Source organism: Aquarana catesbeiana, linkage group LG02 (genome assembly GCF_042186555.1).
Source record: "Aquarana catesbeiana isolate 2022-GZ linkage group LG02, ASM4218655v1, whole genome shotgun sequence".
Classification (NCBI taxonomy): domain Eukaryota; kingdom Metazoa; phylum Chordata; class Amphibia; order Anura; family Ranidae; genus Aquarana; species Aquarana catesbeiana.
The window spans coordinates 560,626,271-560,641,657 of NC_133325.1; the positions used below are offsets into that span (position 1 = coordinate 560,626,271).

At 38.8% G+C, this 15,387-nt stretch overlaps 1 protein-coding gene across 2 annotated transcripts; it reads left to right on the forward strand.

The window, feature by feature from the left end:
- Positions 1-2,856: 2,856 nt before the first annotated feature.
- MLN (motilin) lies at positions 2,857-14,895 on the forward strand. Of its 2 annotated transcripts, XM_073618006.1 has the most exons (5): positions 2,864-2,946; positions 3,023-3,061; positions 8,470-8,591; positions 12,841-12,933; positions 14,693-14,895. In XM_073618006.1, exons 3-5 carry the CDS (start codon positions 8,472-8,474, stop codon positions 14,795-14,797), a joined length of 318 nt encoding a protein of 105 aa, XP_073474107.1. In that variant the 5' UTR covers positions 2,864-2,946; positions 3,023-3,061; positions 8,470-8,471; the 3' UTR covers positions 14,798-14,895. The 2 variants fall into 2 exon arrangements, with proteins under 2 accessions (XP_073474108.1, XP_073474107.1); XM_073618007.1 differs by lacking the exon at positions 3,023-3,061 and having other exon boundaries at positions 2,857-2,946.
- The last annotated feature ends 492 nt before the right edge of the window (positions 14,896-15,387 follow it).

The following is a 15,387-nucleotide window of genomic DNA, read 5'->3' on the forward strand; positions in this document are numbered from 1 at the left end:
CACTGTGGGCATTTGCCTGTTTTTAAAATGGCAGATTTAGATAAACGTCTTTCAAAGCCCAGATCAAGATTGATATATTAAGCGGTGAATCAGCACGCCGCCCTTGCCCCACGAAGACGTCAGGTGTGACGAAACGCGTAGGAAGGAGCAACATGCTGGCTTCACCACGATACACGCAAGTCCCGGAGCCACGGGTTGCTATTGAGAGCTGGCTGGCTCGGTGTTTTACTTTGCATGTGATACTTTTTACAAATGTAAGTGCAATACCTCTTAACTTTTAATGAAATAAATATCCAATGGTTTTACGCTATGGAAGCTTTTTATTACTCTCTTTTGGGAAACATCTGCTAAAACTTACCTGTATGAGCTGTAACTCCTGTAAAGATGCTGGGATCCTGGCTGTGTGCAATTAAAGGCCCGGGCTGGGTATCAAGCCATAGGCGTGTGTGATCTTCTATAACTAAGAGATCCACAGGAGTCGGTAAGCGACAGTGTGTGTGGAGGTGGAAGGCAGACCTTTTTCTCTAATCACCATTCTTTGGTGTATTGTGTATTATCTGAACAGTGGAGATCAACTATCAATTTGAAAGGACTATTAATTATGCACAATTTGATTCATTTTATCAATTTTATCTTTTTATTACAATAACGTTGATTTCATTTTTCAGCACAAACTCACTTTATAGCGTGACTTGATATTGGGAATTGTTAATTCTTAGATATGGTGGCCACATTAGTTTTCTTTTTTGAGATTTTTTCCTGAATTTTCACTTGGTGAGCCAGACAGTAAGTGTATAACTTTTCAACTTCCTTTAGCAGACCAAATTGTCCAGTAAAAGTAGCAATTATAAGGTTGAGACAAACCAATTCACACTGACAGGCCTGCCTACAATGATTAACTTTTATTCATTTATGTAAAACCTTTATCCCAAAAGGAAAAAAAACTGTTACTGTAACTGCTAATAAAGTGTTAGCTGGTGTTTGGTTTTAAACTGTTAGGTAAAGTGGTTGTAAACTCTGGGATTAAAAAAAAACTCTGCAAGACAAAGGCATAATGAGCTAGTATCACATACTATGTCATTATGAAAAACTTCCCTTACTAGGAAGCTGTTACAGCGGTCCCCACACAACACTGTGATGGGCGACATGTCTCCGGAATGTAACTTCCGGGTTTGCGGGCTCTGGCAATGTGATTGGCTGGACATGCGATGACGTCACTCCCGCGCATGCATGTGAGAGCCACCAGTCACGGCACAGCAGCTGGAGAAACGTCACGAATGAGTCGTTTCTTTAGTGCACATGCACCGATGACGTCAGCACATGCAGATACAGTGAATGTCTCCTAAACTGTGCAAGTTTAGGAGAAATTAATGGTACCTGCTGGTAAGCCTTATTATAGGCTTACCTTTAGGCAAAAGTGGCTATAAAGTGTTTACAACCATTTTAAGTCCATCTAAATCTGTTACTCTACTACTACCCTCTCCCAGAATGGAGACACCCTAAGACAAGAAATGTGTTACTGGCCAGATCACAAGGAGAAAATAAAAGAACAAAAAAAGCCTAAAAAAAGAAAGCAAATGTTGCCACCACATTTAAAGATTGGTAAATTGCAATATATTAAGTTTTTGTTTTTGGGTTTAATACTGCTATAAGGAAGAGAAGGACCATAAAGCTAGGGGGAAAAAAAGGTGACAAATAATGCAAAAGGTGCAAGTAAATCAGAAAAATTAAGAATAAATGGCAAATTAATAGAGAATAAGCAATGAGCATACTGTATGTATAGTAGACAGAAAAGAGCACACCCAAATACTTTTCACTCTTTATGGAACTAAATGCAAGCATGTCACATAGTTACATAGTCAGTAAGGTTGAAAAAAGACACCAGACCTTCCAGTTCAACCTGTGGTGTGTGTGTATGTATTTATGTCAATAGTAAATCGTATCTCGCTGTATTGTGATCGTTAGGATGCCCATCTAATCGTTTTTTAAAACTATCGATGTCTGACTAATAGCTACAGTATATGCAATGCCTTACAGCAGGGGTAGGCAGCCTGTGGCCCTCCAGCTGTTGTGGAACTACATTTCCAATGAGGCATTGTAAGGCTGGCAGTTACAATAACTCCCAGAGGAATGATGGGACTTGTAGTTCTGCAACAGCTGGAGGGCCCCAGGTTGCCCATCCCTGCCTTACAGTATACAAGTAATGTATGGGTGTGTAACAGCTAAGTATGAAAATAATAAAAGACATATTTATAAAGTAGTGTATATAACATTCAATATACATTCATTGCAAGTGAATCATTCACTCTATATAAAAAAAACAACCATTTCAAGGAAGCTGCACATGTCACAATCACTGTTTTATAAAATGTATAATTGCACCTTTTTATAAATCATTTTGCTTTTGTTTTGAAGGAGAATTTTAAAATGGTATTTTTAAAATTTCTGCATTCCTGAATTTATTTTTTCATGGCAAGAGATCATTGAATAGCTAGGAAAAGTCAATTTCACAGCTCGAATAATTAAATTATCTAAACTTTAAAATTAACATGAATGGAAAAACTGCAAATGTTTAGTAAAAAAAGAGCAATAGAAATACAATTTCAACTTTTTCTAAATGGGATTCGAAGTATGCAAAGCAATAATGAACCAACAGAGTGTATAAAGTGTTCCAGTAAAAAAATGTATGTTTGTATAACTGGATGGGACATAAGGAAACTGAGCAACAGAAAAGCACGAGCAGGGCAGAAAGTATTCCATCAGCACTACAGCTTGACATCACAAGCGCAATAAAAATGATTGTTTCTAAGGGCTGAAGAAATCTGTATTTGATGTCAGTGTTACGCCTCCAATCCTGACATATAAAAGATAGCACTGACATTACATGCTGACATATGGTCTGAAGATTCCCAATCTATACTTTAAAAGCAAACAAAACAACGATAGGTGGGTAAATTATTATACTATTTGGTCTTTTATAATGGTCACATTCCTCATAACTAACTTTATCTTTACACCACAGAGTTTAATCCACAGCTTCAAGGGCTAAAAGAGCATCAAGGTAATGGACTTTTGTTACTGTTCTTTATTTTATGTTTCACTTATTCTGATACCATGAAAAAAAACTGTACAGGAAAAGCCATAATAATATGGCCAAGGAGTAGGATACATGTCTTTTGGGATGTAGCATTCTTATGGAGTCTGTATATCCACATCTTTTTTCATCTGGTTATTGGAGAAAGCAGGGAAGGGTTAGAACCCCTGACAGGTTTTTATTGCTGCCTAATTAGGCTTTTCACCATACTCCTAATTCTATTTTAATGGCCACAGTTGTCATTTCTGAGCTCAACGGCAGATATCTTGGTAAAATAGACCTTTCCATGTAGCCCATTAGACAACTCACTTACTGTCTATGTCCACTGACATACAAGTAAGTCTAAATACATTCCTAGAACAGCCTCCTGGCTTTACGGGTACCGAACCACACAAATATTTCCTCTTTGTTGTTTTGTAGTTAAGCTGCTCATAGACAGATCAATAATTGACCAGTTCACCAGCGACTGGAACGAATTTAGATCAATTTGAATTTGGACAAATTTAGATCTAAGGACAATCCTGCCTGACAGAATGCAATCTAAAGATTGACTAATGTCACACGGGACTGTTGGAAAACTTTTGTTGATCAGCCAGATGCAGTCAATAGGCTGCACCTGCTTGATGATCAATTCATTCTGACAGCGGAGTCTCGCTGTTAGAATAAAATGGCACACCAAGGAGGATTCCTCCATCCACCTCGCTTGTGTGGATGGGAAAATCCATTCGTTTTTTTAAGTCAGCCCTCTGGCTGAATGAAAAAAAAACAATCCAACTATGGCCAGCCTTACAGGGAGTGTCAAGTATATACCTTACAACTTTGTGATGGGGGACTGAGTAGAAATGGACATGGCTAAATGGACATGAACTATTGGGTGTGGCTTAAATGAGTGTGGTTAAATAGTGTCTAAAGCCTCGTACACACGATCAGATTTTCGGACGACCGAACGTCCGTTTTTTGTGGATGAAAATCGGACGTTGAGTTCACATTCGACAAAAATGTTATAGTCTGCACATCCAGTTTTGTCTGATTAAAAAGCGAAATTGACTGTCAAAGCACCGTACTAACGATACGAAAATCATCAGACAGCTGGTCGTATTAATTTTTCCATCCGATTTTTGTATCGTGTGTACGGGCCTTAAGGCCTCCCATAGATGGTGAAGTTTTCTTTCCTGCAACCACGGGGGGGGGGACCATCCCTGCCGGAAGATCACAGTGATTACTGCTATCAGTTATAGTAGCCGCATGTATAATTGGACAGGCTGGTTGTACCCAAGTTTATGGTCCGCCGCCTATAAAAAGTGATTTCGTTGTGAAACTGCTACTGGGCCACTTTTATCTGAAACCCGGCCACCTGACTGAAAAAAAGATGCTGCCAAAACTTCAGTATTTAACGTCAAAGTAATAACGTACATTTGCAGGTAGGCGGTCCGCAAGAAAACTGACATCTGTATCATTGACCTAAAACTAGACATTTTCTATCAATTCAAACTGCTTTTAATTTGCTGTAGTATGAACAGTTTGCAGTTGAAAGTGCATTTTCTCTATCTATGTAAGAGTTTTCTCTCAGGGTAAGACTAGCTTCAGAATTATCTGCACCTATTTACATTTTCATCGCTGTTCAGCAAATTTTGTCACCTTTTATGCATTACTTAATGCCAAATATCACATTATTAATATATTACACCAAGTCAATTATTATTTCTATACTTGTAGTCCTAAATGCTGTTGACAAAATATTTTATATGACCATTTATACAGCTGAGCAGGGATGAAAAGGCACAACACCTCTCCATATTATACACTCATTAGAACTAAGAGGTCGAAGCAACTGGAAACAAGTAGTTATATTCTGTGCATCTTGCTATATATATGCCATGAACCAAGAACTGCTTTGAGCGCACAGCTGACCACATGCAGACAGAATAAACAATATTATTATGAAATTCTTTTTTTTAATTTTGGTATAACATTTGACAATTTAAAAAAGAAAATCCATTTTTAACTTTAAATAACATATACATCCATTAAAACTCTGCTCATGTATACAGGCTGTGGGTAAGGAAAATATAATGTTGTTACTATTGAAAGTGGACCAACCTAAAAAAATCTTTTTTTACATTATTCAATCAAGGGTACATGTCAGCGTTATAAAATGGTACCATCCATTATTATCTTTTAATAAAAGGACCTCGTTCTTACCATAGAAAAAATAATAATTTTGATCCTGAGTCAGATTATTATTTTTTCAATGGCAATATTTTGCTCCAGGAACACCTCAGATTTGGAAAAACACATTTATATTTTAGGAGTTAGATTAAAAGAGAGTATGGGCAAAGCTTTTTTGCCCACGCATCTCCTGTGTTTCACGTTTGCCTCTCAGCAGCTGCACCTACCCCTTTCTCTTCCTGGCGCTCCAGTATGCATTGGAGGACCAGAGTGGAGATCAGTGACTGACAGTCACTGCTCTCTACTTGGAGCAGACCGAGAACTGAATGTTTAGTGGTCAGATCTCAGGCCTAGAGCCGATGTGGGACAGCTGCAGCATAACATGGATGCTGTAACATAGAGATGAGTAATGCCCCGTACACACGGTCGGATTTTCCGATGGAAAATGTCCGATCGGCGCGTGTTGTCGGAAATTCCGACCGTGTGTGGGCTCCATCGGACATTTTCCATCGGATTTTCCGACACACAAAGTTGGAGAGCAGGAGATAAAATTTTCCGCCAACAAAATCCGTTTTCGGAAATTCCGATCGTGTGTACACAAATCCGATGGACAAAGTGCCACGCATGCTCAGAATAAATAAAGAGATGAAAGCTATTGGCCACTGCCCCGTTTATAGTCCCGACGTACGTGTTTTACGTCACCGCGTTTAGAACGATCGGATTTTCCGACAACTTTGTGCGACCGTGTGTAGACAAAACAAGTTTGAGCCAACATCCGTCGGAAAAAATTCTAGGATTTTGTTGTCGGAATGTCCGAACAAAGTCCGACCGTGTGTACGCCCTATAAGAGTTGTTTGTTTGTGCTTTAAAGGACAAGTTCACCTTTGGGAACATTTTTAGGGTGGGAAATGTACCATGTTCCCAATGCTGCAGCTGCTGCCTGATCCCCGCAGTCCCTGTGACAGCAGTATGGAGTCACATTTAAAAATCAGCTTGGCCATGCGGGGCTCCACCCACATAGCCGCATCATTCATTCACACAGCTCTGTGTGTGGATGAACTACAAGCCCCAACATCCTTTGTGGCTGCCAGCTTGTAGTTTTCGATGAACTACTTTGGCGCTGTGGAGAATTGATTTTTTTCATTAATTCTTCCAGTCAGATTGTATCTACTTGCCCTTATGGGATGTACAGGCACACAGATACTCTGACAGATCTGGCACCAGCTAAAGAATTAGCATTTATTATTTTTCTCTAAAAAGTAAACGTATCCTTTAAGGGTTAATTTAAGGTTGAAGAAAGGTTAGGGGATACCGTTTAGAGGAAAGCTTCAATTTTAAATTGTTTAACCCTCTTAGTTTAACCCACATAGTTAAATACCTACCGTAAGTCTCACCCCAGACCACAGGCTTTCCTTCTACATAGTCCAAATGCAAGAAATCCTGGCCATACCCTGCGCCTGCTACTGCAGTGCACAGTATTGTCAATATGACACTAAAATGATTGGAGGAAGAAAAAAGAGCACAGTCAGCAGGCTGGGGGTGGGTTCCCTAACAAGCTGTTCTACTTTAAACAAAACTGTGGGTCGGCAGCACTTTGGGCCATAATGTGGGAGTAAGCATAGCATATATTATGGAAACCTTACCTCACAGTTTGCTCTAACCCAATGCTGAAAGCCTCATTGTCTATCCATCAGTCACCCTTGCCACCTTTTTTATTTCTTTTTTCAGCCCAGTATCTTCCCTCCTTGGCCATTGGAGGCCACTGATGAAGTAACTCCAGCACATGCATACTGGAGTTCCTTTGTCCTGGTACTCGGCTTTATTCTCAGCATCTTACAATACAGTCTTAAAGATACTTGTGTGCATGTGCATTGCATGTGCAAAGCACTGTGCTTGCACCTAAGTCAGTATACATAAAGAAACAACAAAAGTAATAATAGCAAAAGTCTCTTCTGCCATAGAGATCTACTGCCTATCACTGCCTACTGATTTTTAGGGGGTGGTTTAGTTCCTGTTTTAATTGCATTGTACAGTAAGCCACCCTCCTGAGTATGCTATAACACCAGAGCTTAAAGAGGTTCTAAAGCCTAATGCCGCATACACACAAGCGGACTTTTCGACTTGACTGATCCGACGGACCGAGTCCGGCGGACAATTCGACCATGTGTGGGCTTCATCGGACCTGCAGCGGACTTTTTCGGTCGACAATCTGACGGACTTTATTTTTGGAACATGTTTCAAATCTTTACGTCAGAACTCCACCGAACCCAGTTCCTATCGAAAAAGTCTGCTCATCTGTATGCTAGTCCGATGGACGAAAACCGATGCTAGAGCAGCTATTGGCTACTGGCTATCAACTTCCTTATTTTAATCCGGTCGTACATCCTCACGTACAAATCTGTCGGACTTTGGTGTGATCCTGTGTAGGCAAGTCCGTTCCTTGGGAAAGTCCGTTGACAGTCCGCCGAAAGTTCGTCGGATAGTCCGTTGGACCAGTCCAGTCGAAAAGTCTACTTGTGTGTAGGCAGCATAAAGTTTTTTGCCTTAATGTATTCTATGCATTAGGGAAAAAACCTTCTGTGTAACAGAACCCCACCTGCCCCCTTATACTAACCTGAGCCCATGGATGATCCATCTGTGCATGAGAGCTGAGGCTCTCCCAGCTCTGTCCCTCCTCTCTGGGCAGGTTGATAACAGCAGGAGCCATTAGCTCCTGCTGCTGTCAATCAAATGCTGTGACGAAAGGCCCCCTCCCAGTCAATACAGGATGGCTCGGTAGTGAGCCCGCACAAGTGGCTTCCTATGGGGGCACTCACCGAAGAGGAGGAGCCAGGGATGCCAGCTGGGGACCCCAGAACAAGAGGATCAGGGCTGCACTATTGTGCAAAACCACTGCACAGAGCAGGTAAGTATGACATATTTATTATTTTATTTTTAAAAAAATATCACTTTAGGTCAGAAGACTGGTCAAACAAAATTAAATCTTTTTTCATGTAAAACACTTCACATATGTCTATTTCCGCTGTATATTTAACGGATTCCCTGGAGTTTTAGAATGATGTCAGCTTTAACTTTTCCAGTTAAACGAAAATGTTATTATAAAACGTTTGTGTAGAAATCCATCTCTCCACCTCCACAAAAAAGTTGTTTCTAGGAAATCATAATTATTGCATATGTCTTAGTTATCTGATCTCCTTCTGTTTCAGCAATGGTCTTTCGTGCAGTATTGTCGATTTTGCTCATCACATATGGTTTGTGCATGCTGGCTGAGAGGACACAGGGGAGTTTCCTTCATTTTTTCTCACACAGCGATGCTTGTAATATGCAGGTATTATGGCCATATTTGTTACTAAATTATAGATAACAACATATTTCACTTTCATAATGAAAAAGGAGGATCTTGCATGTGCTAGCTCCATAGATTTACATTCTCAAGCCACTAAGCCCTTTTTCCCATAGCTTATTCCAACTGTGCTGATATGAAAAGTAATTTAAGAGGGAAATGACAGAGGAAGCATTGGAGAAAACAGGCAACATGTTAATAATTAAACATGGTTTACAAGCTGATTTATATAAAATGAGTTTCTAGTAAAATTCACTGATATCTGTGCAAACGTTTCAGAAACTTGTCATTTGAATTATATTAACAAAAATGTTGGGTGAGCTATAATTTTCAACACAGTTGGAACAAGTTGGCTAGTAATGCCATGAAATAATTCTGCAATCACGTGCAAGATTCTTTTAGTTGAAAATGACTGAAAAATGCTTAACTTTTTGTGCAGCTACTAGTTTAGTAGTTGAATAATGAAAAAAAAGTTTGTGAAGATTAAATTAAATTAAAATTAGTATATATTGATATCAATGTTGTATTGGTTAAGCGATCATTTTTTTAAATAAGGAGTAGAATATGTCTCTAACTTGAATTTTTTCTTTAGTTTCGGATGCAGTGGGGAACACTTAGAATGCCGGCTGTTTTTTGCTCTGTGTTCTGTTGGACAGACTGTCCATCTCTTCCTATCCTAGTGACAGCATTGTATGTGATGGGAATTTTTCAATGGGTACAAAGAAAGCAATAACAGGTTCTGGCTCTGGCCTCCCCCTTGTACTACTTAAAAACTAGATTTTTGGCTTACCTGTAAAATCTATTTCTTGGAGTACACAGAGCAGCTTCATTAATCCTTGTTAACAGGGTTATGCGCCACCTACAAATGATTGGAAGCTGTCAAAAAAGACAAGAAGTCCCCTCCTAGATATAACCCCTCCCCTGCGGGTAAGGCTCCAGTTTTTGTAGCAAGCCATAAACCACAACACAGAGGGGAGGGGTCCCTGTGTCCCATGATTTACTTCAAGAAATGGATTTTATAGGTAAGCCAAAAATCCAGTTTTCTTTATCATGTATCATGGGACACAGAGCAGCTTCATTATTCCTTACTAACAAGGGTGTCCCAAACTAACCTTGAGAGGTACAATAAGAAAGTCCAATTAATGATTGCGACAGTCAAATACAGGTAATCCCAAATAGCATGAACCACAATCACATTCACAGTGTGAAGAGCCTTGTCTCCTGGGGCCTGAGGCCGAGGGCAAAAAGAAAATAATATAATGTCCTGGGTGAGATGAAAATCACCTTAGACAAAAAAGATAGCTGAGGTCAAAGAACTACTCTAACAAAGTATCAATAACAGCTCTTTGCAGTAAAGAACAGCCAGTCCTGAGAACTGATGAGTTGAAATAATGGCGACCAAAAACACAACCTTCCATTTTAAAAGAACAGTAAAAAGTAAAGTAAGGAGTTCGAATGGGCTCAAATCTAGGGTTTTATTCTTTCTCAGAAAGAACCAAATTGAGATCCCACGGAGAAAAAGGGCAGTCTGGCCAGATTAGTAATACATGTGACACCCTGTACAAAGGCATGCAATAGAAATGAGAAACAACACACCTCTGATCAATGACGGCCAAGTCCAAAATCTGCCCCTTGATCGTACTTGGGGTCAGATGCAGATCAACTCCTGTTTGGAGCAAAAGCCCACAATATACATGTGAGGATGAAAATAATTCTGAGCCTCACACCGAAAAAATATAGGATTTTCAGGTTTTATGGTAAACCTCTCTCAAAATATCAGGAATAACATACACTGGCAAGAACACTGAAGACCTGCCTTCAGGGAAGAGGTTTTATCCAGGAGGGGATTTACTGTCTTTTTTGCCAGCATCCAGTCACCCATAGGTGGCTCATAACCCTGTTAAGGATTAATGAAGCTGCTCTGTGTCATGTGATATACGATAAAGAAATATGTTTTTACTGGTGTTTTTTCTCTGTTGGAGATATCAATCCTCACTTCCAGGTCCAGGGTAAAAAAAAAAAAAAAAGAAAGAAAAGTACAGTATCTCTGTACAGTACATCTCTGCAATACTTGTACATGTATTTATCCCTATATAAAACCCTGCAAGTATAAATATCTGTAGATGCACGCTCTTAGTTTTCCGTAGGCAAAAGCTGACAATCCAATGTACAGTACTGACTGCACTTGAATCCCAAGCAGTGTTGTTAACCCTGCCCTAGCTCTCCACTGGTGGACTATAATACCTCTCCTTTATGTTATGGAGATAAGGAGGGCTGATACCACTGCTTGGAATTTCACTGCAGCTGAGGCAGTTTTTCCAGCTTATGAATACAGTATTACGAAAATAACTTTCTAACTTGGAAAATGGCAATCCAAAATATTCCTTAGCACGTTCACATAATGCCTTTGAACTACACCGGCAGAAGTATTTTCTTGTAAAGGAAGCATCCACCTTACTTTAATTTAATGTATTGATTTTGCCATCACATAAGGTGAGATACGTGTTAGCATGATCTGTGATTGATCCATGGACCAATAATCTGTATGGTAAATGGACCATCTTTACTGATGCATAGATAAATGAGAAAATCTCTGATAAACATGAACAAAATATGAATGCGCTATGCACCCTTTTTTGGCCTATGAAGCAGAAATAAAATGGCACCACTGAAAATATGAAAAGTTTGAAATTAACAATAAAAAATGAGAAATGCATAATAACCACTTAGACACCATAGCACATTTTCTTGAATGCAACTACAAAAAATGTATTAGTTGCTATGTTTGTATGGATATAATAGGAGCCTGTAAGTGCATTTGCAATTTTACAAACTGAATTTCCTGTGTACACACAATGGGGTTGATTTACTAAAACTGGAAAGTGTAAAATCTGGTGCAGCTCTGCACAGAAAACCAGTTAGCTTCCAGGTTTGTTTGTCAAAGCCTAATTGAACAAGCAGGCCCGTCGCGACAGGACAGGCAAGACAAGCAATAGATTGGGGCCCTGAGCTGGCCTGGGGCCCCAGCCGCGCCACTGACCGCTGCTTCCTATAAGCTGCAGCCTGTAGCGTGGCCGAGCTCCTCTTCCTTCCTCCTGCAGTCCGCGCAGTACAGGACTCAGAAAACAAGGCTCGCAAACAGCAGTTTTAGATAATTTGCACATGTTTGTGAGAACTGAAAAATGTTAATGTGAGTGTGTGTGTGTGCGTGTGTTTTAAGTATGTTGGATTTAGTTATTGTGCACTTTTTTAATGTATATTTGATTTTATGGTAGAGTGGTGTATTTTTGCAAATGTTCAATTGTTGAAAATGTTCAAATTTTATGCACATTATATGCAACAGCAGTATTTGCACTGTAAACCTTTTTTATTTATATAAAGTGTTGGTGAACTTAAACTGTATCGCTATGCTGTGATTCCTGTAGGCTTTGTGTGCATGCGTGCGGAGGGGGGGTGGGGGGGCCTCCATGTCCATTTTGCTTGGGGCCCCCAAATTCCATCAAACGGCCCTGTGAACAAGCTAAAGAAGCTGATTGGCTACCATACACAGCTGCACAAGATTTTGCACTCCCCAGTTTTAGCAAATCAACCCCAATAGAGTTGATTTACTAAAACTGAAGAGTGCAAAATCTGGTGCAGCTCTGCACAGAAACCATCAGGTTCCAGGATTATTTGTCAAAGCCTAATTTAAGAAGCTGAAGTTAGAAGTTGATTGGCTACCATGCACAGCTGCACCAGATTTTGTACTCTCCAGTTTTAGCAAATCAACCCATATGTGTTTTTGCATATTGAGGCTGAGCTGTACACACATGTATTCATTTCTACTCACGTTAACACTAAGAATGTGATTACAGAGGGAATAATAAAAAATAGAGGGTGTTACCATGAAACAGGATTTAAAGAGTACTGTGGGTTTTGTAAAGATGGAGCACAGCAAAAGTATTCACTTCAGCATTTTTCTCTCTTAGCTAAACAGAGTAGGCTGGAAAATGGAATAAGGAGACACTATAAATTTTGAGCTTAAGCTATCGAGCTCTGAAAGCAAAATTTGTTTTTATACAGACTGGCTCAGACCTGAAATAGTGAGTTTGCCCAGCATTAGGCTCAGGAAATGGGAGGGGGCAAGGTAACTTTTACAAGAAAAACTATTTACAATTTGCTGTTTTTTTTGGCATCATTTAATTGGAGGTAACGTCTGCTAATTCTTTGTTTCTTCTTCTGATTGCTGCTGCAGAAGGGGGGTCCATGCAAAAAGTTCTTGCAGCAAAGATCAGAAGGAGGAGACCTAAGAAATGTTGGAGATCTGGAAGAAGAAGATGTCATAAAGGTAAGATATACCTTTGTTTTCTTATGGTAGATTTACTTACTAGATAATGCTTAGGCAAAAAGCTGTTCGCATTATTATTGTTAGAGGTACTTATATAGCGCCATCAATTTACACAGAGCTTTACATATTTATTATACATTGACATCAGTCATTAAAAATTACTTAAATTAATTTCCATTTTTCCTTTCCAGTTTCCATTTCCAGTTAACCTTTAAGAGAAAGATACTCAGTTTTTCATGAGCCATTGACTACTATGCAATTTGTGGGCCCCCCAACTGTTGGAACACAATTGTTCTAAGAGTCAAAAAATCTAGTTATGAAGAAAACCCAAGGAGAGCAATCATATACTGTATCTAATAACAATAATATCCACTGGCTTTTGTGGTGGTTCAACCTTGCCAGCAATTAATGTTGCATTAATGGGCAATGCCCCTGAGGTGCAATTTGGGTCAGTATAATGTCTGTATGGCACTCAAAGTAAGGACAGGCCTGTTAGACTACGTCAAGTTACTGTTCACTTGTGTAACTGTGACTTTTACTGGTTAGCTTGTTATTTTGGAAATTCACAATAAAGCAATGGCCTTGCCCTTTCCAACTTAATCAGACTATGCGTCATCTTTGGGGGGAAGGGTTCCTTTTAATATATGGTTATGGCTTTAAGCCTATGCTTCCCAGCACTCATGCAAGGGCAATGCAGAAAAATAATTTTCTGCTCAATTTATTGTAAAGTCTTTTTAAATTCTACAAATGGAGGGAGCAATTTTACAGAAGTGTATTAAAAAACAGTATCATGTAAGGAATTTAAGTTATATTATCTGTCTTCGTAAAGTGAAGAGTACTTGTACTTTGCCTATAATAAACTTGTACAACTCATTCCGTCCCATTAAAAATAATGGTTATGCAAAGTTCAGAGGTTTGAAAAGCATCTGACAGTGAATACATAAAAAATACATAATCAAACCTTTATAAATTAGGGAAGATTTGAAAAATGAAAAGAAAAAATTAAACCAAGCTCTGTAGGGTTTTCTAAATATTCTGAAAGGGTTGAAAAGTGAAAAACCAGTAAGTGGTCAGTGAAGAGACTGGGATTTATGTCCAAAGTATATGGGTGGCAAAGGCAGGATGTAAACTCAAATTTCTAATAACTATTAGGAGTTTTTTCCTATACTGTTAGACCCAGACATTTAAGTTCTCTATGATAATCCATCTTGGATAAGCTGGAGTTGGAGTAATCAGAAGGTCTGTGAACTGCTGAAGGAATAGCAGACCCTTTCCTGGAGAATGGCTGCTCCGTAGGATTTTCATTGCGGGATCCACCTGCTTCTGTGCAATTGCCCAGGCTTTGCTGCTTTGAGATATCATTAAACAATTTCATGGTCCAGTGCACAGGGCAAATTGTCAGACAGCATCTGGTAGGTCAGACTTACCGAGAAGTGACAGGGTGCAAAGGCCAGAATAGCTGTCCAGTCATGTGTTACCTTTTGTTTCACAGTACTTTGATTTTAGGGCTGGAAAAAACTCTGTGGTCAAAAAGCGTAACTCTGCAGAGTACTTTTGGTCGGTTTTCTTAAAAAATATAAAATGTAAACCTTTGGAATACACATAAAAGATTGCTTTTTATTTAGTATTTTTTTTATTATCATTAGTAATGATGGCCATTATAAGTATCAGTTCTGTACAGGATGTCAATATATTACGTATTAAAGAGTTTATATTTCAAAATGTTTAAACAATGTTTTTTTCTTCCACTTGTTATCAGTTAAAGGCCCCTGCTGAGCTTGAACTTAGGCTGGATTCACAACAGATCGATAACTACAGAAATTTTGTCGAAGAACTTTTTGGTGGAGAAGCTCAAAAATCCTAATGTACTATTTGATCACCTGCATCTTGTTTAAACCACATGATAAAAATTAAAGCCATTCTCACTTAGGATAAGCAAACTGAATAAATATATGGAACATATACCTTTATGCGTTTCTTTGAATGGAAAAAGCAGGTACATACACATTTCCTTACAACTCTACATTACTTTATACAGTATGTGCTATAATTTCAAAATGTGCATAACTATATAACAAAGACCAATTTTGTTTCCATAGAAATGGCAGTACTCTTAGATGAGTGATATGACATTTTGCAGTCAGGGAGGTAAATGATAAATGCTTTTAAAAAGAAAGAGAAAGATATTTTTACAGATAAAGGAAAGATGTTATTTTTAAAGTTAACCTTACATTATCAGATGGTAAATATTTTATTATGTTTAATTGTTGTTGTCTTAAATTAAATCAATTTGGCATGTATCCTTCCGTATAAATATTAATCTCTTCTTTTCAGTTTATGAATTTTGGCTATTAACCAGCCATAAACCATTGAGTGGAAGATAAACTTTAGTGACATCTGAACTTGCCCGTTTTTTTTTAAAGCAAGCACTAGTAACCACTGGAAATCATGACC

Bases quoted from the DNA above. Each gene is read 5' to 3' on its own strand.
- MLN (XM_073618007.1), top strand. From the start codon at position 8,472: ATGGTCTTTCGTGCAGTATTGTCGATTTTGCTCATCACATATGGTTTG. The intron at 8,592-12,840 runs GTATTATGGCCA...TTGCTGCTGCAG, and splicing joins GCGATGCTTGTAATATGCAG to AAGGGGGGTCCATGCAAAAA. The intron at 12,934-14,692 runs GTAAGATATACC...ACTTGTTATCAG, and splicing joins AAGAAGAAGATGTCATAAAG to TTAAAGGCCCCTGCTGAGCT.